Source organism: Crinia signifera, chromosome 1, assembly GCF_055691185.1.
Source record: "Crinia signifera chromosome 1, ASM5569118v1, whole genome shotgun sequence".
NCBI classification, from domain to species: Eukaryota; Metazoa; Chordata; class Amphibia; order Anura; family Myobatrachidae; genus Crinia; species Crinia signifera.
Window position 1 is genome coordinate 34,557,721 of NC_139217.1, and position 24,588 is coordinate 34,582,308.

The 24,588-nt window shown below is 52.0% G+C and overlaps 1 protein-coding gene and 1 long non-coding RNA gene across 2 annotated transcripts in view; one reads left to right on the forward strand and one right to left on the reverse strand.

The window, feature by feature from the left end:
- Nucleotides 1-1,445: 1,445 nt before the first annotated feature.
- On the reverse strand, nucleotides 1,446-17,615 carry LOC146077365 (uncharacterized). Its single transcript, XR_014474493.1, has 3 exons — nucleotides 16,413-17,615; nucleotides 15,653-15,797; nucleotides 1,446-7,389 (listed from the first exon to the last, which is right to left on the reverse strand). It is a non-coding gene; the product is annotated as an uncharacterized LOC146077365 (long non-coding RNA).
- Nucleotides 17,616-18,908: 1,293 nt separating this feature from the next.
- Nucleotides 18,909-24,588, forward strand: part of LOC146070741 (vomeronasal type-2 receptor 26-like) — a 52,853-nt gene continuing 47,173 nt past the window's right edge. Inside the window, exons 1-2 of the mRNA XM_083179403.1 lie at nucleotides 18,909-18,970; nucleotides 20,524-20,815. Of these exons, the coding sequence (XP_083035529.1) occupies nucleotides 18,909-18,970; nucleotides 20,524-20,815 (354 nt within the window). The remainder of the gene's footprint in view (nucleotides 18,971-20,523; nucleotides 20,816-24,588) is intronic.

Consider the following 24,588-nt stretch of genomic DNA (forward strand, 5'->3'; position numbering starts at 1 on the left):
GGTACGCCATCACAGCCTGTGGGTAAGTGCAGATTCAGCACTCTCACAGAGTGAGATTGCTGTCACTCACACAATGGTGGAGCTGCTAATTCACAGATTTGTGTGCTCATTGGAATACACACATGCAGTCTATGCAACTGAAGGTCTGAGCAGTAAACAGAGCCGAGAGGATAGGGTAAAAGTGGTGTTGATTGGGGTAGGAGGCAGTGTGGTGCGGATGGGGAATAGAAATGCGTAGATGGTAGAAAGGCTAAGCAGCACTGATGGGGGACTAACGAAGCAGATGGGTGGAAAACAGTGGCACAGATTGGGGAAGGTAAGACAGAGTGATGCGATTGGGTAGGAAACAGAGGAGCAGTTGGAGGAAAGACAGCACTGATGGGGGAGGGGGTTCGGAGCAAAGGGGATAAAGGGAAAACAGAACAGTGTAGATGGAGAGGGGAGACAGCAGTACAGATGGAAGGAAACTGTGTCATGGATGAGGCGGGCAGAGCAGCATGGATGGAGGGGGAGACAGAGTACCACTAATAGAGGGGAAGCCAGTGGCACAGATAGAAGGAAACAGTGGCACCTGTGTGAAAAGACAGGGCAGCGCAGATGGGGAAAGACACATTGGTGCAGATGAGGGAATACACACAGCAGTAGGTATCGGGGAAGACAGAGCAGCATGAAGGTGGGAGAAGAAAGTGTAGATGCATAGTAGTTGGGAGTATTATAGTTTTTGCAATTATGAAAGATGTTTCTGGTAACTGCATGTGAATACTAAATGAAATGGATATACAGTATGTAGTGAGTGTGAAAGATGTTGGACTCTCAGTGGGATAGTTCTAGTAATAGTGTTTATTCTAGCACTCGCTATCTTTGAAAACCCATGCAGTTCCTCTACCCTGTCTGGGGTGTTGCTGTCTGCTGTAGTGTTTCTAGCACAGGTCTGGTTTGCAGTGCTGATATACAGATCACACTGTGCTAGAAGCACTACAGCAGAAAGATACACCCCAGGCAGGGAAGCGGAACTGCATGGGTTTTCAAAGATGGCGGGTGCTAGAATGAACACTATAGTAACTCAGTGGGCTAGACCGTTTTAGATGATTGCAGGTACTTATTAGGATGAGTGCGCCACATAACTGTTCAGACCTTTAGTTGCATAGACTGCATGTGTGTATTCCAATGAGCACACAAATCTGTGAATTAGCAGCTCCACCATTGTGTGAGTGACAGCAATCTCACTCTGTGAGAGTGCTGAATCTGCACTTACCCACAGGCTGTGATGGCGTACCATATCTGTACTGCGCAAGGAACACGTCCATTAAGGCGCCAGCCTTAATGATCGGAATTTCATTGCTTTTTGGAGTTTGAGTGGAAGAGTTACAACAGGTTTCAGAAATGCCAGATCATGTTTAAGAAGCCTTAATGGGACATGTGAAACCGTAAGGTTTTTTGTCAATGGAATTTCATAGCTTTTTTTAAATTTTTTTTTTTTTATTCAGAAATGTAAAATTTCACTGTAAGAATAAACATTGGATTTTTTAAAATGTTTAACAATAACACACCCTTGGCAACAAGCATTACCACTGGCTACACGCATTACAAACCCCTGGCAAGGAGTATGACACCCATCCCAGAGCATGAAAGCACTGGCAATGAGCATGACACCCAGTGTGTAGAAGCTATACTTTAGGACATAATGTATCACGGGCATTGCAGTGTGGGGCATATGGTGCCGGGGACATTACTGTATGGGGCTTAATATGGTGAAAAAATGTTTTTCCTGTGGTGGCAAAGGTCTGTTTGTGAAGAGACAAAAACTGGGGTGTAAGGTAGTCTTCTCCGGTGAGGCCATGTCCATTTTAATGAGACCACGCCCCTTGCCTGGGGCAGAGATCAAATTACAAATGATATATACATGACACGCTGACCCTACCAGGTCATGGATCAGCTGCGGGTGTGTGAGTATGTATGGATAGGCTACATATATGTGTGTGTGTGCGCGTATGTATGAATGTATGGATAGGCTATGGGTGTGTGTGTGTCAATGATGCCTACCTATACATGACACGCTGACCCTACCAGGTCATGGAACTTTACCAGGCTGGGGGTTCCTCCCGGAGATGGGGACCAGTCTGCTCCTTCTGTCTGACTTGATGGTTTCCCCTCCAGCAGTGAGTTCCAGGCAGCCGCTCACCTCTTCCCCAGTGTCCGCAGATGCTGAGCAGGGAACACAGAGCCAGGCCTCCCCCTTCTGGCATGGCAGTGGTGCTGTCTCCAGAATGGATCGCCGGAGTTAAGGTGAGTGTCGATGGGGTGACCAGGGCGGCAGGCTCCCTGCGGAGGGCTGCTGCGCATGTGCCTCTTCCCATGGTCATCCCTGCAAAGGACCAGGGCAGGAGCTATACACGACTCGTGCATACTCAGCAGCCCTCCCGGGCCATTTTGGTTTTGTGCAATGATCAAGTTTGTTTTTTGGGTACAATCAAATTCTGCTAAGAGAAATGTGACCTATTTTAGTCTAAAAAAAAAAGGGAGGGAGGTAATGAGTCACACCATACCTCTGGTGCTATATTGAATAAAAATAATAATAGCCAAGGAAAGCTGCATATGACAACAAGCAAACCAGCTTGTAAGAAATAAAAGATAATTGGAAAGCACACACAGCATTAGCAATTATATTAAAGTTGAAAACTAAATGTAATATAGGTCCCCTTTTCAATAATGGCACAAGACTCCGTTCAATTGAAATAACAAAAATATTTTATAAACACATAATAAAGTCATATACAAAAATATACATAAATCACATGTAATTAATGGTAAAACAATGTAACATAAGGTGCTGGTGTCCCAATTAATTAAAAGTAATGAACGTATCAGCAGCAGACCTCACTTGAAGCTCAAGCAGGATGGTGATGGAGCCGGTGGAAAAGAGCTGGGTCATGGTCAGAGCCCACAGCGGGCAGAGGAATCCGCACTGGCGCAGGCAGGTGCAGTGCCGGGGGTGCGGGAGTAGAAGGGGGGTTAGTTGAGGTCTGATAGAGCAGGCAGTAGTAGGAAGGAAGCCGCAGTGAGAGCCTAGCCGGTTTGTGCAGGACGGGGAGGGGCGGTCAGCGGTTGAGAAGCCCCCGAGCAGATGAAAGCTACCGGTCACTGGTCGGCCTCGTGAGAGGTGCGGGCAGGAGGTGTGGGGGGAGAAGGCCGCAAGGGCCAGTGAGAAGGGAACAGTGTACACATGGGGACACTGAAGGGAGAGGGGGGGACAGTATACATGGGGGGACTGAGGGGGTTATAGGCTGTGGGGTGTGTATGGTTAGGGTAATAGGCTGTGGGGGGAGGGGGGTATGGTTAGGGTTATAGGCTGCAGGGGGGTCTATGGTTAGGGTTATAGGCTGGGGGGGGGAGTGTATGGTTAGGGTTATAGGCTGCGGGGGGGGGTGTATGGGTAGAGTTATAGGCTGCGGGGGGTGTGTGTTCGATTAGGTTTATAGGCTGCGGTGTGTGTGTATGGTTAGGGTTATAGGCTGCAGGGTGTGTGTATGGTTAGGGCAATAGGCTGCTGGGGAGGGTACGGTTAGGGTTATAGGCTGCGGGGTGTGTGTGTATGGGTAGGGTAATAGGCTGTGGGAATGTTTGTGTGTGTATGGTTAGGGTTATAGGCTGCGGGGGGTGTATGGGTAGGGTTTTAGGCTGCGGGGGTGGGGTGTATGGTTAGGGTTATAAGCTGGGGGGTGTATAGTTAGGGTTATAGGCTGCGGGGTGTGTGTATGGTTAGGGTTATAGGCTGCGGGATGTGTGTATGGTTAGGTTTATAGGCTGCGGGATGTGTGTATGGTTAGGTTTATAGGCTGTGGGGTGTGTATGGTTAGTGTAATAGGCTGCAGGGGGAGGTGTATGTTTCGGGTTATAGGCTGCAGGGTGTGTGTTTGATTAGGGTTATAGGCTGCAGGGGCTGTGTATGGTTAGGGTTATAGGCTGCAGTGTGTGTGTGTGTGTGTGTGTGTGTGTGTGTTATGGTTAGGGTTATAGGCTGCAGGGTGTGTGTATGGTTAATGTTATAGGCTGCGAGGTGTGTGTGTGTGTGTGTGTGTGTGTGTGTATGGTTAGGGTTATAGGCTGCAGGGTGTGTGTATGGTTAGTGTTATAGGCTGTGAGGTGTGTGTGTGTGTATGGTTAGGGTTATAGGCTGCAGGGTGTGTGTATAGTTAGTGTTATAGGCTTTGGGGTGTGGGGGGGTATGGTTAGTGTTATTGGGGGGGAGGTGTATGGTTAGGGTTATAGGCTGTGGGGTGTGTATGTTTAGGGTTATAGGCTGGGGGTGTATGGTTAGGGTTACAGGCTGTGGTGTGTGTGTATGTGTGTTTAGGGTTATAGGCTGCGGGGTGTGTGTATGGTTAGGGTTATAGGCTGCGGGGTGTGTGTATGGTTAGAGTTATAGGCTGTGGGGTGTGTGTATGGTTAGGGTTATACAGTAGGCTGCGGGGTGTGTATGGTTAGGGTTATAGGCTGTGGGGGGTGTGCATGGTTAGGGTTATAGGCTGTGGGGGGTGTGCATGGTTAGGGTTATAGATTGTTGGGGGTGTGCATGGTTAGGGTTATAGGCTGTGGGGGGTGTGTATGGTTAGGGTTAAAGGCTGCCGGGGGGGTGTATGGTTAGGGTTATAGGCTGTGGGGTGTGTGTGTGTATGGTTAGGGTTATAGGCGGGGGGGTGTATTGTTAGGGTTATAGGCTGTGGGGGGGTGTGCATGGTTAGGGTTATAGGCTGCGGGGTGTGTGTGTATGGTTAGGGTTATAGGCTGCAGGGTGTGTGTATGGTTAGGGCAATAGGCTGCGGGGTGTGTATGGTTAGGGTTATAGGCTGGGGGGGTAAGGTGTATTGTCAGGGTTACAGGCTGCAGGGTGTGTATGGTTAGGGTTATAGGCTGTGGGGGGTATGCATGATTAGGGTTATAGGCTGGGGGGGGGTATGCATGATTAGGGTTTATAGGCTGTGGGGGGAGGTGTATGGTTAGGGTTATAGGCTGTGGGGTGTGTATGGTTAGAGCTATAGGCTGCGGTGGGGGGGTGTATGGTTTGGATTATAGGCTGCGCGCAGGGGGTAGGTGTATGGTTAGGGTTATAGGCTGCGGGGTGTATATGGTTAGTGTTATAGGCTGCGGGGGTTGTGTATGGTTAGTGTTATAGGCTGCGGGGTGTGTGTGTATGGTTAGTGTTATAGGCTGCGGGGTGTATATTGTTAGTGTTATAGGCTGCAGGGTTTATATGGTTAGTGTTATAGGCTGCGGGGTGTGTGTATGGTTAGGGTTATAGGCTGCGGGGGGTGTGCATGGTTAGGGTTATAGGCTGCGGGGGGTGGGGGGGGGGTGTATTGTTAGGATTATAGGCTGCGGTGTGAATGGTTAGGGTTATAGGCTGCGGGGGGGAGGGGGTGTATTGTTAGGGTTATAGGCTGCAGGGTGTGTATGGTTAGGGTTATAGGCTGTGGGGGGAGGTGTATTGTTAGGGTTATAGGCTGCGGGGGGAGGTGTATTGTTAGGGTTATAGACTGCAGGGTGTGTATGGTTAGGGTTATAGGCTACGGGGGGGGGGGGTTCATGGTTAGTGTTATAGACTGCAGGGTGTGTATGGTTAGGGTTATAGGCTGCGGGGGGAGGTGTATTGTTAGGGTTATTGACTGCAGGGTGTGTATGGTTAGGGTTATAGGCTACGGGGGGGGGTTCATGGTTAGTGTTATAGGCTGCAGGGTGTGTGCATGGTGTGTCGTAGGCTGCAGGGTGTTTATGGTTAAGTTAATAGGCTGCGGGGTGGGTGTGTATGGTTAGGGTTACAGGCTGCGGGGTGTGTGTATGATTAGGGTTATAGGCTGCGCGGTGTGTATGGTTAGGGTTATAGGCTGAGGGGGGAAGGTGTATTGTCAGGGTTATAGGCTGCAGGGTGTGTATGGTTAGGGTTATAGGCTGTGGGGGGTATGCATGATTAGGGTTATAGGCTGTGGGGGGTATGCATGATTAGGGTTTATAGGCTGTGGGGGGAGGTGTATGGTTAGGCTTATATGCTGGGGGGTGTGTGTGTAGTTAGGGTTATAGGCTGTGGGGTGTGTATGGTTAGAGCTATAGGCTGCGGTGGGGGGGGGGGTGTATGGTTTGGATTATAGGCTGCGCGCAGGGGGTAGGTGTATGGTTAGGGTTATAGGCTGCGGGGTGTATATGGTTAGTGTTATAGGCTGCGGGGGGTGTGTATGGTTAGTGTTATAGGCTGTGGGGTGTATATTGTTAGTGTTATAGGCTGCAGGGTTTATATGGTTAGTGTTATAGGCTGCGGGGTGTGTGTATGGTTAGGGTTATAGGCTGCGGGGTGTGTGTATGGTTAGGGTTATAGGCTGCGGGGGGTGTGCATGGTTAGGGTTATAGGCTGCGGCTGTGTGGGGAGGTGTATTGTTAGGATTATAGGCTGCAGGGTGTGTATGGTTAGGGTTATAGGCTGTGGGGGGAGGTGTATTGTTAGGGTTATAGGCTGCAGGGTGTGTATGGTTAGGGTTATAGGCTGCGGTGTGTGTGTATGGTTAGGGTTATAGGCTGCGGGTGTGTGTGTATGGTTAGGGTTATAGGCTGCGGTGTGTGTGTATGGTTAGGGTTATAGGCTGTGGTGTGTGTATTGTTAGGGTTATAGGCTGCGGGGGGAGTGTATTGTTAGGGTTATAGGCTGCAGGGTGGGTATGGTTAGGGTTGTAGGCTGCGGGGGGAGGTGTATTGTTAGGGTTATAGACTGCAGGGTGTGTATGGTTAGGGTTTTAGGCTGCGGGGGGAGGTGTATTGTTAGGGTTATAGACTGCAGGGTGTGTATGGTTAGGGTTATAGGCTGCGGGGGGGGGTTCATGGTAAGTGTTATAGGCTGCAGGGTGTGTGCATGGTGTGTCGTAGGCTGCAGGGTTTATATGGTTAGTGTTATAGGCTGCGGGGTGGGTGTGTATGGTTAGGGTTATAGGCTGTGGGGTGTGTGTATGGTTAGGGTTATAGGCTGCGCGGTGTGTATGGTTAGGGTTACAGGCTGCGGGGGTGTGTGTGTGTGTGTGACTGGGTAGGGTTATAGGCTGCGGGGGTGTGTGTGTGGGTAGAGTTATAGGCTGTGGAATGTGTATGTAGTAGCTACTAACCTGGCCCACTGTGCTTCAAAGGAGGCTGCTTCTGGGGCACACTCTGGATGATTCACCTCTCTGCAACTCTTCATTCATCCTGTCCGGTCCTCTGGTTCCAGGTTCCCTACAGCCTTCTTCCCCCTCAGCTCTTCAGTGCACTCTCCTGATCTTCCTAACCTTCTGCTGCTGGCACCGCGCGGTTCTCCTCTTCTGCTCCCCTCCAGCAGCCAGGACTGGAACGGCACAGAGCAGGGTGAAACGTGTCCTGTGCAGGAGTAGAGACATTGAAGAAATCATGATGACTTGCGCCGTGAATGCAAATCCTGGGAATCCCGAGGCTGGCTTGCTGCAGGGGGGGGGGGGTGTGTCCGCGTACTTCCCCACTGTGTACACAGGGGGAGGGGCACAGCGTACACATGTGGGGGACAAGTCGGGCACAGAAAACACACGGGGGCACAGCGTACACACGGGGCATAGCTTACACACGGGGGCACTGGGAGGGGGACAGCGCGAAAACGGGGGGCAGCATACACACGAGGGGCACAGTGTACACACGGGGGGCACTGGGGAGGGTCAACGTACACACGGGGGGCACAGCGTACACACGGGGGCATAGGGTACATACAGGGACAGTGGGGGGACAGGGTACACATGAATTCTATCATGATCTCCATATCTAAATTAAGTCTGCAATATATAAAAAAATGGACATAAATATGATTAGTTGGTAATTATACAGATAAGAATCAAAGGGTGAGAAAAAAATGGCGTGAGGTCCCCCCTCCTGAGCATAACCAGCCCCGGGCTCATTGAGCCTGACATGGTTCCAAAAATACAGGGGACAAAAAGTTTAGGGTTCCCCCGTATTTCTGAAACCAGCCCCGGACTCTTGGGCCGGTTCTGGTTCCAAAAATACGGGGGACTAAAAAACTGGGGGTCCCCCATATTTTGGAACCAGCACCGGGCTCCAACAGCCTGTGGTGTCATGCCGCAGCCGGGGGACACTTTTTACGTAAGGTCCCCCGGCCGTATCATGCTCATTGTGGCTGGTCAGCCCTGGATGGGGTCACTGGGGGAGATGGGAACCCCCCCTCCCCCAATAAAGGAGTCACCCCCCCATAATAGGCTTCACCCTTCCAGGGCTGAAGCCCGGGGCTGTCCCCGGCGTCCCTGGGCGGTGGACGCCGGGCTGATATGGTACAATCACACAAACAAAACATTGCTTTTTGCAGGTGAACTACAAGTCCCAGCAGGCATCCCCCCGCATGCTTGGACCTGGCGAACCACAAATCCCAGCATGTGGCGGGCCATTAATGGGAACCCTTGGACTTGTAGTCCACCTGTAAAAAGAATGTTGAAATAAAACACAGACACAGTGAAAAGTAAAAGTTTATTGTACACACACTAATTTTACACCTCTACTTATAAATTCCAGGTTCCAGCGTTGCCTCTCATGTCCTGCAACAGCTCACCCCACACTGACTGGGGGGGAGGGGGGGGTGCTTTGGAAGCATTCAGCCCTGATTGGCTTTTGGCGTCTCCATGGAGATGCCAACAGCCAATTTGGCTCAAGGGCGGTCCTTGTTACCAAAATACGGGGGACAAAATGAGTAGGGGTCCCCCGTATTTCAAGAACCAGCACGGGTCCAGCCAGAAAGCAGGGTAATGACATAGCCGGGGGGGAAACTTTTTATACAAGTCCCCCCTGCCAAAGCATTCTCCCCCTGACCGGTCAGCATGGGCAGGAATCCTGGGAAAGTGGGGACTCCCTCTCTAGAACTTACCTGCCCATGCTGAAGCCCAGGGCTGTACCCGATGGCCGTGGGCTGTGGCCATCGGGCTGATGTAAAAAAAGAACAAACTATTGTGTATTGCTGTGGAACTATAAGACACAGCAAGCCTGCACCGCATGGTGGGACTTGGAGAACCACAAGTCCCACCATGCAGGGCAATAAAGGGCCTGCTGGGACTTGTAGTCCCACATCAGTACAAATAGTTAAATAAAAACACACACACACACACACACACACACACACACACACACACACACACACACCTGAAAAATAAAACTTTAATGCATACAAAGCCCATTCATATAGACATACCTCCCAACAGTCCCGATTTTAGCGGGACAGTCCCGATTATTAGGGCCTGTCCCGCTGTCCCACCCGCGGGCGGCAGTGTCCCGCGTTGAGGGGGGGCTGTTGGGAGTCCCCCCTGTCGGCTGCTAAGCAGCGGGGAATAAACGCTGTGCACATGCCAGGGGACTGGGGGCATGGCTAGAGGCTCACAGAGCCTCTGAGTCATGCCCCCATAGTCCCGGGTCCGGCGCACAGAAAGTTGGGAGGTATGATTTAGATACTTACCTATGTTGCTAGTAGTTTGGTCCCCTTGTCCAGTAGTATCCAGGTGATGTTCATGTTGAAAGAAATCCTACTCACCAGCCATCTTCCTTAAATAAACAAGTGTGTAACTGGAGATGGGGGTGGTGCAGGGTGAGAGAATATGCAGGGTGAGAGTAGACGTGGGGTGGCAGAGGGTGCAGGGAGGGGGACGCAGAGTGGTGTAGGATGCGTGATGGCGGAGGATGCAGGGAGGGGGAATACAGAGTGGCGTAGGATGCAGGTAGGTGGAGGATGCAGGTAGGTGGAGGATGCAGGTAGGGGGAATACAGAGTGGCGTAGGATGCAGAGAGGTGTAGGATGTGAGGTGGTGGAGGATGTGGAGGATGCAGGGAGGGGGGATGCAGAGTGGCATAGGATGCGGGGTGGTGGAGGATGCAGGGAGGGGGAATACAGAGTGGCGTAGAATGCAGGGAGGGGGGACGCAGGGTGGTGTAGGATGCGGGGTGGTGGAGGATTCAGGGAGGGGGAATACAGAGTGGCGTAGAATGCAGGGAGGGGGGACGCAGGGTGGTGTAGGATGCGGGGTGGTGGAGGATGCAGGGAGGGGGAATACAGAGTGGCGTAGAATGCAGGGAGGGGGGACGCAGGGTGGTGTAGGATGCGGGGTGGTGGAGGATTCAGGGAGGGGGAATACAGAGTGGCATAGGATGCAGTGAGGGGATGCAGGGTGGTGTAGGATGCAGGGAGGGGGGATGCAGAGTGGCGTAGGATGCAGGGAGGGGGGACGAAGAGTGCCGTAGGATGCTAAGTGGCGTAGGATGCAGGGAGGGGAATACAGAGTGGCGTAGGATGCAGAGAGGGGGGACGCAGGGTGGTATAGGATGCGGGGTGGTGGAGGATGCAGGGAGGGGGAATACAGAGTGGCGTAGAATGCAGGGAGGGGGGACGCAGGGTGGTGTAGGATGCGGGGTGATGGAGGATGCAGGGAGGGGGGATGCAGAGTGGCGTAGGATGCAGGGAGGGGGGATGAAGAGTGCCGTAGGATGCTGGGTGGCGTAGGATGCAGGGAGGGCGATACAGAGTGGCGTAGGATGCAGAGAGGGGGGACGCAGGGTGGTGTAGGATGCGGGGTGGTGGAGGATGCAGGGAGGGGGAATACAGAGTGGCGTAGGATGCAGTGAGGGGATGCAGGGTGGTGGAGGATGCAGGGAGGGGGGATGCAGAGTGGCGTAGGATGCAGGGAGGGGGGATGCAGAGTGGCGTAGGATGCAGGGAGGGGGGACGAAGAGTGCCGTAGGATGCTGGGTGGCGTAGGATGCAGGGAAGGGGATACAGAGTGGCGTGGGATGCAGAGAGGGGGGACGCAGGGTGGTGTAGGATGCGGAGTGGTGGAGGATGCAGGGAGGGGGGAATACAGAGTGGCGTAGGATGCAGGGAGGGTGGACGCAGGGTGGTGTAGGATGAGGGATGTAGGATGCAGGGAGGGGGATGCATAGTGGCGTAGGATGCATGCAGGGAGAGGGGATGCAGGGTGGTGTAGGATGAGGGATGGCAGAGGATGCAGGGAGGGGGAATACAGAGTGGCGTAGGATGCAGAGATGGGGGACGCAGGGTGGTGTAGGATGTGGGGTGGTGGAGGATGCAGGGAGGGGGAATACAGAGTGGCGTAGGATGCAGTGAGGGGATGCAGGGTGGTGTAGGATGCGGGGTGGTGGAGGATGCAGGGAGGGGGAATACAGAGTGGCGTAGGATGCAGGGAGGGGGGACGCAGGGTGGTGTAGGATGCGGGGTGGTGGAGGATGCCGGCAGGGGAGATGCAGAGTGGCGTAGGATGCAGGGAGGGGGACGCAGAGTGGCGTAGGATGCTGGGTGGCATAGGATGCGGGGAGGGGGAATACAGAGTGGCGTAGGATGCAGGGAGGGTGGTGTAGGATGAGGGATGGCAGAGGATGCAGGGAGGGGGAATACAGAGTGGCGTAGGATGCAGAGAGGTGTAGGATGTGAGGTGGTGGAGGATGTGGAGGATGCAGGGAGGGGGGATGCAGAGTGGCATAGGATGCAGGGTGGTGGAGGATGCAGGGAGGGGGAATACAGAGTGGCGTAGAATGCAGGGAGGGGGGACGCAGGGTGGTGTAGGATGCGGGGTGGTGGAGGATTCAGGGAGGGGGAATACAGAGTGGCGTAGGATGCAGGGAGGGGGGACGCAGGGTGGTGTAGGATGCGGGGTGGTGGAGGATTCAGGGAGGGGGAATACAGAGTGGCGTAGGATGCAGTGAGGGGATGCAGGGTGGTGTAGGATGCGGGGTGATGGAGGATGCAGGGAGGGGGGACGAAGAGTGCCGTAGGATGCTGGGTGGCGTAGGATGCAGGGAGGGGGATACAGAGTGGCGTAGGATGCAGAGAGGGGGGACGCAGGGTGGTGTAGGATGCGGGGTGGTGGAGGATGCAGGGAGGGGGAATACAGAGTGGCGTAGAATGCAGGGAGGGGGGACGCAGGGTGGTGTAGGATGCGGGGTGGTAGAGGATGCAGGGAGGGGGGATGCAGAGTGGCGTAGGATGCAGGGAGGGGGGGATGAAGAGTGCCGTAGGATGCTGGGTGGCGTAGGATGCAGGGAGGGCGATACAGAGTGGCGTAGGATGCAGAGAGGGGGGACGCAGGGTGGTGTAGGATGCGGGGTGGTGGAGGATGCAGGGAGGGGGAATACAGAGTGGCGTAGGATGCAGGGTGGTGTAGGATGAGAGATATAGGATGCAGGGAGGGGGATGCAGAGTGGCGTAGGATGCATGCAGGGAGAGGGGACGCAGGGTGGTGTAGGATGAGGGATGGCAGAGAATGCAGGGAGGGGGAATACAGAGTGGCGTAGGATGCAGAGATGGGGGACGCAGGGTGGTGTAGGATGCGGGGTGGTGGAGGATGATGGGAGGGGGAATACAGAGTGGTGTAGGATGCAGAGAGGATGGACGCAGGGTGGTGTAGGATGCGGGGTGGTGGAGGATGCAGGGAGGGGGAATACAGAGTGGCGTAGGATGCAGGGAGGGGGGACGCAGGGTGGTGGAGGATGCAGGGAGGGGGGATGCAGAGTGGCGTAGGATGCAGGGAGGGGGGATGAAGAGTGCCGTAGGATGCTGGGTGGCGTAGGATGCAGGGAGGGCGATACAGAGTGGCTTAGGATGCAGAGAGGGGGGACACAGGTTGGTGTAGGATGCGGGGTGGTGGAGGATGCAGGGTGGGGGAATACAGAGTGGCGTAGGATGCAGGGAGGGTGGTCGCAGGGTGGTGTAGGATGAGGGATGTAGGATGCAGGGAGGGGGATGCAGAGTGGCGTAGGATGCATGCAGGGAGAGGGGACGCAGGGTGGTGTAGGATGAGGGATGGCAAAGGATGCAGGGAGGGGGGGATACAGAGTGGCGTAGGATGCAGAGAGGATGGACGCAGGGTGTTGTAGGATGCGGGTGGTGGAGGATGCAGGGAGGGGGAATACAGAGTGTCGTAGGATGCAGTGAGGAGATGCAGGGTGGTGTAGGATGCGGGGTGGTGGAGGATGGAGGGAGGGGGGATGCAGAGTGGCGTAGGATGCAGGGAGGGGGGCCGAAGAGTGCCATAGGATGCTGGGTGGCGTAGGATGCAGCGAGGAGGATACAGAGTGGCGTAGGATGCAGAGAGGGGGGACGCAGGGTGGTGTAGGATGCGGGGTGGTGGAGGATGCAGGGAGGGGGAATACAGAGTGGCGTAGGATGCAGAGAGGGTGGACGCAGGGTGGTGTAGGATGAGGGATGTAGGATGCAGGGAGAAGGATGCAGAGTGGCGTAGGATGCATGCAGGGAGAGGGGACACAGGGTGGTGTAGGAAGAGGGATGGCAGAGGATGCAGGGAGGAGGAATACAGAGTGGCGTAGGATGCAGAGATGGGGGACGCAGGGTGGTGTAGGATGCGGGGTGGTGGAGGATGCAGGGAGGGGGAATACAGAGTGGCGTAGGATGCAGTGAGGGGATGCAGGGTGGTGTAGGATGCGGGGTGGTGGAGGATGCAGGGAGGGGGGATGCAGAGTGGCATAGGATGAGGGATGGCAGAGGATGCAGGGAGGGGGAATACCGAGTGGCGTAGGATTCAGAGAGGATGGACGCAGGGTGGTGTAGGATGCGTGGTGGTGGAGGATGCAGGGAGGTGGGACGCAGGGTGGTGTAGGATGAGGGATGGCAGAGGATGCAGGGAGGGGGAATACAGAGTGGCGTAGGATGCAGGGAGGGGGGACACAGGGTGGTGTAGGATGCGGGGTGGTGGAGGATGCAGGGAGGGGGAATACAGAGTGGCGTAGGATGCAGGGAGGGTGGACGCAGGGTGGCGTAGGATGAAGGATGGCAGAGGATGCAGGGAGGGGAAATACAGAGTGGCGTAGGATGCAGAGATGGGGGACGCAGGGTGGTGTAGGATGCGGGGTGGTGGAGGATGCAGGGAGGGGGAATAGAGTGGTGTAGGATGCAGGGAGGGTGGACGCAGGGTGGTGTAGGATGAGGGATGGCAGAGGATGCAGGGAGGGGAAATACAGAGTGGCGTAGGATGCAGAGATGGGGGACGCAGGGTGGTGTAGGATGCGGGGTGGTGGAGGATGCAGGGAGGGGGAATACAGAGTGGTGTAGGATGCAGAGAGGATGGACGCAGGGTGGTGTAGGATGCGGGGTGGTGGAGGATGCAGGCAGGGGAGATGCAGAGTGGCGTAGGATGCAGGGAGGGGGACGCAGAGTAGCGTAGGATGCAGGGAGGGGGAATACAGAGTGGCGTAGGATGCAGGGAGGGTGGACGCAGGGTGTTGTAGGATGAGGGATGGCAGAGGATGCAGGGAGGGGGAATACAGAGTGGCGTAGGATGCAGAGAGGGGGGACGCAGGGTGGTGTAGGATGTGGGGTGGTGGAGGATGCAGGGAGGGGGGATGCAGAGTGGCGTAGGATGCAGGGAGGGGGGACGCAGGGTGGTGTAGGATGAGGGATGGCAGAGGATGCAGGGAGGGGAAATACAGAGTGGCGTAGGATGCAGAGATGGGGGACGCAGGGTGGTGTAGGATGCGGGGTGGTGGAGGATGCAGGGAGGGGTGATGCAGAGTGGCGTAGGAAGCAGGGAGGGTTGACGCAGGGTGGTGTAGGATGAGGGATGGCAGAGGATGCAGGGAGGGGAAATACAGAGTGGCGTAGGATGCAGAGATGGGGGACGCAGGGTGGTGTAGGATGCGGGGTGGTGGAGGATGCAGGGAGGGGGGACGCAGAGTGGCGTAGGATGCAGAGAGGATGGACGCAGGGTGGTGTAGGATGCGGGGTAGTGGAGGATGCAGGCAGGGGAGATGCAGAGTGGCGTAGGATGCAGGGAGGGGGACGCAGAGTGGCGTAGGATGCAGGGAGGGGGAATACAGAGTGGCGTAGGATGCAGGGAGGGTGGACGCAGGGTGTTGTAGGATGAGGGATGGCAGAGGATGCAGGGAGGGGGAATACAGAGTGGCGTAGGATGCAGAGAGGGGGGACGCAGGGTGGTGTAGGATGCGGGGTGGTGGAGGATGCAGGGAGGGGGGATGCAGAGTGGCGTAGGATGCAGGGAGGGGGGACGCAGAGTGGCGTAGGATGCTGGGTGGCGTAGGATGCAGGGAGGGGGAATACAGAGTGGCGTAGGATGCAGAGAGGGGGGACGCAGGGTGGTGTAGGATGCGGGGTTGTGGAGGATGCAGGGAAGGGGAATACAGAGTGGCGTAGAATGCAGGGAGGGGGGACGCAGAATGGCGTAGGATGAGGGATGTAGGATGCGGGGGGCACTGGGAGGGGGACGACAGCGTACACGCGGGGGGCACTGGGAGGGGGACGACAGCGTACACGCGGGGGGCACTGGGAGGGGGACGACAGCGTACACGCGGGGACAGTGGGGGGACGGATTTACCTGGGTGCAGCTGCAGTACAGGGGGGACAGAGTACACACGGTGGGGCACGGTGGGGGGCGGGCAGCGTACAAACGGCGGGCACTGGGGGGGACAGCGTACACACGGCGGGCACGGGGGGGGGGGGCAGGGTACATACAGGGACAGTGGGGGGAAGGGTATGCACAGGGATAGGGGTGTGGGGGACAGTTGGGGGGACATGGTGCAAACAGGGATAGTGGGGATGGGGGACAGGGTACACACAGGGACAGTGGGGGGATGGATTTACCTGGGTGCAGCTGCTCCTCTGATCTCTCCCGAATGGCGGAGGCAAATCAAGGCCGGGGCTTCACCAGACTGTTAGGGCTGCAGGCTGTGGAAGCGGCTGAACCTGGTCCCGACGAGTCCCGGCGGCAGCATGAGGAGGACAGAGTCTGGGCAGGAAATATAATAATAATAATAATAATTATTACAACAACAATAATAATGCGTACACATGGGGGGGGCACTGGGGGGAGGGCAGCGTACACACGGGGGGGCACTGGGGGTGGGGGACAGCGTACAAACAGGGGGACGGACCACAGCGCACGCGGGAGGGGGGGCGCAGCGTGCACACGGGAGGGGGGGCGCAGCGTGCACACGGGAGGGGGGGCGCAGCGGGCACACGGGAGGGGGGGCGCAGCGTGCACACGGGAGGGGGGGCGCAGCGTACACACGGGGGGCACAGCGTACACACGGGGGCACAGCGTTCACAGCGCACACACAGTGTTGGCATGCTGACTGCCGGAAAATATATAACATGTAAATCACCCCCCTTACACCCTTCCCTTATATACATATATGCCTATCCCCCCACTCCAATTATACATACATATACATACATGCCTGCCTATCACCCTCCCACATTCACTATATGTACATGACTATAACCCCCCCCACATCCATTATACATATATATCTACCTATCACTCACACCCTTTACACACCTGTTATTGCCCCCCCCCCCCCCCCCCACACACACACACACACCACTTCATACTGTAACTTACATTGTGGTGTTGCATGAGGCTGGAAATATCCGGTGTCCTCTGAGGATGCTAAGCTTTGTCTTTGCCCCCCATGAGTGTTGCCGGCCAGGCAGATGAGGTAGCGGGGGCTGGCGGGGGCTGAGCATCTTCCCCTTCCGTGCAGAGTGCAGGCACAGAACTGCCTGGGCTTGCGTAGGTCGGAGGTTTTCCAGCTGACAGCTGCAGACATCGGTCACCCTGCCCCATCAATCAGCCTGCCCTGAGTCACTGGTCAGCAGCGGGAGGCAGCGGGATATACTGTAGCGCTCTTTCTTCCTGTCAGAGCGCCCCGGCCACCACTATCTATCAATACGCTGGGGCCGACTTCTTAGCACCGCGATGTCAGCGTCCCGATGTCAAAGGCCGCTGACAATTTCGCGCATGCGCAGTGCCGGTTTTTGTGACCCGACACCCGCATCAGCAGCTACAGGGACTCGAAAGAACTTCAACTCCCAGAATCCCCCATCCAGGCGCAAGGATTCTGGGAGTTGTAGTGCGAGCCTCCTGTGACGGCAACTGGGTTGCCTCGGCGTCCCGGGCTGGTTGGTAGGGGATGGAGGATGGAGGATGCCAGGGAGAGGAGAGCTGCCTAACGGGGACACAGGTACCGTTCTGCTTTTCTTCATCAGCACTCAGGACACTCATCCCTGTTAATTCAGCCGAGCCCTCGCTTCTCCGTCGGCCATCTTGGTACAGCCAAGTGAAGCCTCTCAGAGTACTCCCCCTGGTGGTGGCTTTTGCGCATGCGCAACAAGTTGGAGCTCCTATCTCTATAATGGGGCATGTTTCACTAAATTATAAAAAAACTGTACCTATCTGAAAATCCTCAACCCCAAAAGGCACTCCACTGGGACAATATCTACCTAATAAAACAAACCCCAAGTCTCAATTGTTCCTCTACCCTGAGTTATGCCTTCCCAAAAAAACCCTCATAGACTAACATGGGTGACAAAGTGTCGTTTCTCGAGTGTCAGAAAAAAACTGGCAGTTGGAAGTTTAGATCGCTCCCAATTGGTCATTTTTTAATATTTCGCCCTGAAATTTGGCAAACAGCACCGGTTGACGATTCTACGCGTACATGCCAAATTTCAGCTCAGTACGCCCAGTCACTTTTGAGGTGCAGTCCCTCAAACACCATGCCCCCATCCGAAAAGTTCCCTATGGGAAAAATCCGTTCGTTGGATTCAGCCTTAATATAAGGGCACTACCGTGCCCTTATAATATATCAGATTATATTTCAAAAACATAGAAAAAAAAACATTTTATTATTGTACTGAGGTCACAACTGTCTTGGCTGTTATATGTCATATGTTATGGTTCGTTACAAAAGTGAGACAAAATATGTATTTTATCTTTTTTATTAATTATTATTATTATTATTATTATTATTATTATTATTATTATTATTATCATTATTATTATTATTATTATTATATTATTGGTACTTGTTTCCTAGCACGGCCACAAATCTTGGCCATCGGGGGTAATTTGAGTGGCCTGCGACGCGACCGACGCGATGCCCCTGATTTTTTCATTGAAATGCATTGAAAACAGTGAAAAATCGGGTCGGTCGCGTCGTGTGCACCTAAAAATGCTTAAATGGTCCAGACGCGATGCCCCCGATTTCCCCATAGGGAACAATGTTAAATGCTTCAATTTACCCGCGATGACCACGATTTCCCATAGGAAACAATGTTAAATGGATCAATTTACCCAAATCAGCATAGGAACAATAGTAAATGGGCCAAAAACACCCCTGAACATTGAAATGTCCCCCCAAAAGTAGTTGACGCCACCCCGCCATCAACGTGAACCCGAAGCGTGGCGAGCACAGCGAGCCCGCGAGGGGCGGCGGTACGCGTCCTCCGACCTTTTCATGCCCTATTATCCACTAGGGCGTGGAGTGAGAATAGAATAGTGTGGCGAGTGCAGCGAGCCACCGAGCCCGAAGTGTGGCGAGCGCAGCGAGCGCAGCGAGCCCCGCGAGGGGACGCGGATACCTTCACAGGTAAACGCGTCCCTTCGCGGGCTTCCCAGGTGTCCGCGTCGCCACACTATAATTTGTTAATTGTGCAGAGATAATTAGATTTGGGTGGGGTTTTACACCTGCCTCACCTGCAGGGCACATGGTTTTGTCCATCTCAGAAATATTTTGTCAGAAAGAGTGAACTAGAATAAGGGCCAATATGTTTTGCAAAGCTTGTTCTGAGTTTATATTTTATATTGCAGCCTCACCAAGCCAAAAGTATTACTTATTCTTTAGGTGGATAGAGATTTCTTCCAGGAATTATTTGGAACAAATTCAGTATTTGTTGGTATCTTGCAAAAAAATAATAATAATAATAATAATAATAATAATAATAACCAATACCTGATTGTTCCCATAGTTACCTGAATGCAACTAATTAAACCCATATATTGTGTTTGTGATTTTCATCTCATAATTTTGGTTACACAGTTAGCAACATATTCCACAGTATGTCATTGCTAGTGACATCCTCCAAGATTCTGGACGATCAGTCAGCTATGGCAGTAGTATGGTATGAGTTAGGGGAGGATATAATATTAATACCACTGCCCCAGGTAATATAATACCTGGGGCAGTGGTTGAAGTGGTAATTTGAAAGTGGGCATATGGAAAAATAAAGGGTGTAGTCATAAGGGGGTGTGGCCACTCATAAGAAGGGTGCCATTACATGTAGATTTTCACACCCTATGCTCCTAATATACGTTATGCACTGCAATAGTATGACCACTTAAACTATATTACACTACACATTATGCCACATGGTATGAGCCAAAATTTGGTGACAGAAAAATGTGACAGCAGATACAGTATATAGAGAGAGTGAAATAAGCGAGTGACAGCAGGGATATCATGAAAGAGAGCAAGTGGCAGCAGGGAAACTGGGAAAGAGAGAAAGAGCAGTGTGGACTCAGGAAAAAGGGGAGATTGACAGCAGGGAGAGGGCACACAGAAAGTGACTGCAGATGCACAGAAAATGAGACAACAGGGACATAAGGACATGGAGAGTGACAGCAGGAGACACATATATTGGGATAGTGACAGCAGGGTTCGAGAGAGTGACAGAGTGGCAGGGCCGTCGACAGGTGGGTGCTGTGGGTACAGCTGTCCTGGGCCCTGGCCTCTTGAAGGGCCTGGGAAGCTAATTTTGCCCACAGCAACCCCCAGCTGTGCTGCCTGCACTGTGCAGGTCCCAAAGCACAGGCTTCTTCAATGCAGGACATCGGCGGCCAATTAAAATGCTACACCAGCTTCTGAGCCAACCAGAGCTCGTGTACCATTAGCCACTCAGAGCAGCTGCCAGTACATGAGCTCTGATTGGCTCACTAACCGGTGTTGCATTTTAATTGGCCGACATGTACACATGGCAGGATTCACAGCACAACACTATACTGTCCACATGTGATTCACAGCAAAACACTATAATGACCACCTGGCAGGATTCACAGTACAACACTATAGTGACCACCTGGCAGGATTCACAGCACAACAATATAGTTACAATCTGGCAGATTCACAGCAAAACACTATAGGGAAGACCTGGCAGGATACAAAGCACAACACTATATTGTCCACCTGGCAGGATTCACAGCACAAAACTTTAGTTACCACATGGAAGGATTCACACCACAACACTATATTGTACAAATGGCAGGATTCACAGCACAACACTGTACTGTCCACAAGTGATTCACAGCAAAACACTATAATGACCACCTGGCAGGATTCACAGTACAACACTATAGTGACCACCTGGCAGGATTCACAGCATAACACTTTAATGAACACATGGCAGGAGTCACAGTAGGATTCAGAGCACAACACTTTAATGACCACATGGTAGGAATTTGCAACACAACAATATAGTGACCACATGGCAGGATTCACAGCACAACACTTTATTGACCACATTGCAGGAGTCACAGCACACTACCATAGTGTCCACTTGGCAGGTTTCATGGGTCATAAGCCTTTAGATATACATGTTGCAATCCATAGATTTACAGTGTAAAAAATCATTTAAAAAGAAAAACTACATACTGTACTGTAATATGTTTCTGTCTAAAGTGTCCACCTGAGAAGATACCAGCAGCTGCAAGCTTTTATCCTGGCTATTGATGAGATTAATAGGAACCCAGATATTCTGCCCAATGTCACTCTGGGGTATCACGTGTATGATTCCTGTGGGTACACTATGAAAACAATAAAAGATGTTCTGAAGATAATGTCTGGGCACTATATGGAAGCTCCTAATTATTCATGTATGGAACGTGGTAAATTGGCCGGTTTTATTGGAGATCTTCATTCTGAAACCACCAATACAATGGCTTGGTTACTGAATATGTATGGCTATACACAGGTAAGGTGATTTATTATATATTTAAAGTACAGGCGTTAGGTTATCTATTCTGTGACTACATTATTGTTATAGCACAGGTAACCCAGTATTGTAGAAAATATGCCATGGGATGTATAATATACAGTGTATAGGTGACATTTAATGGGATGCAATTTTAGTAAGGTTCTGAAATCGCATATTATCGCATTTTCCGAACTCTGCAATTTTTTTTGAAAATATATAATGTGATGCAAATTTGTGGTTGAAAAGTGTGGTATGGTGTGTTTTTTAGTCATGAAAATTTGCTATTTTTTGTCATAAAAATGTGTGAATTTGGAGACATGGTAATGTGTGTTTTTGTAAAAAACAGCAAAAAAGGGAAAACCTGCGTGGGGTCCCACCCTCCTGAGCATAACCAGCCCCAGGCTCAAAGAGCCGGTGCTGGTTTCAAAACATCACGGGGCAAATCAAGGGACAACCCAGATAGGTTTCCCCTTGGTTTTTTTAAAACCAGCACCAGGCTCATTGGTTGGTCCTGATTCCCAAAATACATGGGACAAATTGAGTAGGGGTCCCCATATTTCAAGAATCAGCACCAGTCCCAACCAGCAAGCAGGTAATGCCACAGCCGAGGGGAGACTTTTTATACATGTCCCCCTGGCCCAAGCATTAACTACCTGACCAGTCAGCCTGGGCAGGGATCCTGGGGAAGTGGGGACTGCCACAATCAAGGGGTCCACTTCTCCATAATTTACCTGCCCGGGTTGTCCCTGGTGCCCTGTGTGGTGGGGACTGGGCTGATGTTTGTGTAAAAAATAGTACAAACTATTGTGTATTGTTGTGGAACTACAAGTCCCAGCAAGCCTGCACCACATGCAGGGACTTTTCGCCTGTTCGCAAATATAATTCAGTCTTGACTGACCTATATTTTGGGCATCCGGGTCTGAGAACAGGTCAGGCGGCTGATGTCCTGTGACTTCATTCTCATGAGGATGCTCAGAGTTTTCCTGATGCACTCACTATTTTTCCTAGGATGCCTTGGTAACACTGGGCATCCCCATGCAAACCCCCTTTCCACCTCCAACCTGCCACCCCCCCCCAGAAACCCTCAGCCACTGTGCAAGTCACCAAAGTTGTCCACAAAGCAGCCCTGCATGTTTGCATATGTGAACATACAAATGCACAGAAGCAAAACATTGGTCCTTGGTGTAAATGCCCCAGGGACCGATCAAACTACAATCAGCCCCTCAGTGTCAAATTAATGTACACAAGAGCCTAGAGGACATAAAAAAGACATTTATAGCACATGGTTCACTTTAAACCCGAAAATCCAGCGCTGTGAGGAGTCCTGAAAATTTTCCAATTTCTTATGCCCATAAAACACTGGGTGGACCCGAGCGACCACACCCTGCCTGCCCATCATTTAGTGAATGCCCCGGTGAGTGTAAAACTGCACAAACCTCCACCATCTGGGTCGGGGACACATTCATACATGTGCAAACAGGGTCTCAATCAGGCCCTTTCTCAGCAATGATGTGAAGTAAACCATATTTCAATAAAAAAATGAGTGACACCATTCATTAAGTTTGGCAATGTTTACTGAAACTATTAATATACATAGTATGACTTATTTGTTTTTTTTGTCTTTTTTTGTAGGGGGTTAATTAAAGTTTATAAGCAAGAAAAAGATTATTCAAAAAGTCTGGAAGGGGTAAAAATTTGTAAAAAGAGACAAAAAACAGGCACCTCGTAAAAGTTGTATTTTAATTGTCCCTGCAGGCTAGGAGAAAGTTATTTTGTTGGGCCTTGGAAGGTTCTTGGGGCACTGGTTGCAGGATGGTCCAATCAGGCCTGTGATATCCTATGCTGGGGGGACTGGACAGGTGTGGTACTCAGTGTTGTCCCGTCCCCCCCCCCAACATATATGAACCACCAAAAGCATGGACAGCAGCCAGTTTGCATAAGGTACTGTTCAGTTCCTGAGTCTCTTGTGCCTGGATTTCCGTGATTTTTAACCTGCTGGTTTGAGTTGCCACTTGTTGTTCCATCAAAGACAGGAATTGGGTGTAGAACTGTAGGTTGTCATACTGAAAACCTTGCAGTATATAGAAAATGTTTTTCACGTGGCCAGTCTGTGGTCTAGTTGGCCATGTTGTGCAAGCTCTGTGCCTGCTGAGTTAGGATCTTGTGTGAAGGCGCTTGATGAGCTCCCCAATTAGTCCAGAATTGCATCTTCTGCCCTGCCTTTCCTGTGTAGTCGAAGGGGTAAATTGGCAAGCTGGCATGGACAAAATAAGTGGCATTCGTGGAGGCACAGGGACCTCTGTATGGTGGAGTATAAATGCCTCTTCTTCCTCTACCTCCTCTGTAGGCTCAGCCAGCTGCCTGATAGGCATCCATTCACCTCCTCCCTGCCTCCACTGCTGTCTGCATAGTACCGCAGACAGCATTGAAGGCTGTGTGCATCCCCCGCCCAACCTCCATGTTGATTGCTGGACACTGCATTCCAGAGGTTGGGCTTCCCCATTGGTTTAATTGGAGCTGTGTCAGATGACCCAGCATACCCATTTACACTGCCCTCTACGCAAGTCCTGCCCATGGTCTACCCTGGTCAGGATCTGGGTAGAAGTCCTATGCAAAGGGATATGGGTTAAAGCCCTTTTACACCACCGCTGACCCGGGTCCATGATGGAAAAACAGGTTTTGCGGTGGTGTAAAAGGGGTATTATACACTACCCTTTTTAGAAGTAATGTTTCCTCAAATTTCCCCTGAATCTTCCTCCCTCTAGTGTCAGTGCATGTCCTCGTGTTCTGTTGCTCCTCTTCCTGTGAAGAATGTCTCCCTCCTGTATCTTGTTAAAACCCTTGATATATTTGAAAGTTTCTATCATGTCACCCATTTTCTTTTCTACTCTAAACTACAGATGTAGTGCCTCTCAGCCAGACCAGGGAATTGTCAGATTCCCTAAGCTGTGGTCGCTGGTGGAGAGGCACTGTATCTGACATGGATGCGGGAGCATCTCACACACATGCGCATCCCCTTCAATGGTTGGTGCATGGCAGAAACCCTGCCCGTGTCCGCTTCAGGGAGAGGGGCAGGGTTTGGGTTGGTGCGGGCAGCAGTGAGGGAGCAGCGGGGAGCCAACGAGGGCTCCGTCAGAATGGGGTGGCAATAGAATTGCCAGGAGCAGCTCTTAATGAGATCTCCATCTGTATACAAAATAATATCTTTTAGTCTTTCCGGGTAATTTTTGAAATGTAGACCATGCACCATTTTAGTTGCCCTTCTTTGTACAGTCTCATTTATACAGTACAGTAATGTATTTATATCTTTATGGAGATATGGCCTCCAGAACTGAATACAAATAGATGAGGTTGTACCAATGACCTATACAGTGGCAGTGACCTTCCTTCTCTCTACTGCTGATTCCTCTCCCTATGCAACTAAGCATCTGACTTGCCTTCTTCATTGCTTTATTACATTGCCTACCTACTGTACTTTTAAGTCACCTGAAATAGTGACACCTAGATCCCTCTCTTGCTTAGTAGTTTCCATTATAGTGCCATTTATACTATATTTAGTATTTGGATTTTTTAGACCCAAGTGCATGATTTACTGTAGCATTTTTTTGGCATTAATCTGTAGTTGTCATGCTCTTGACCATTCTTCTAATCTACAATCATTTTTTGTATCCTTCCCTGTTGCATACCTTTGTGTCATCTGCAAAAAGTCATATTTTACCCTCAATTCCATTTGCAATGTCCCCCATAAAGATATTATAAAGCACTGGTCC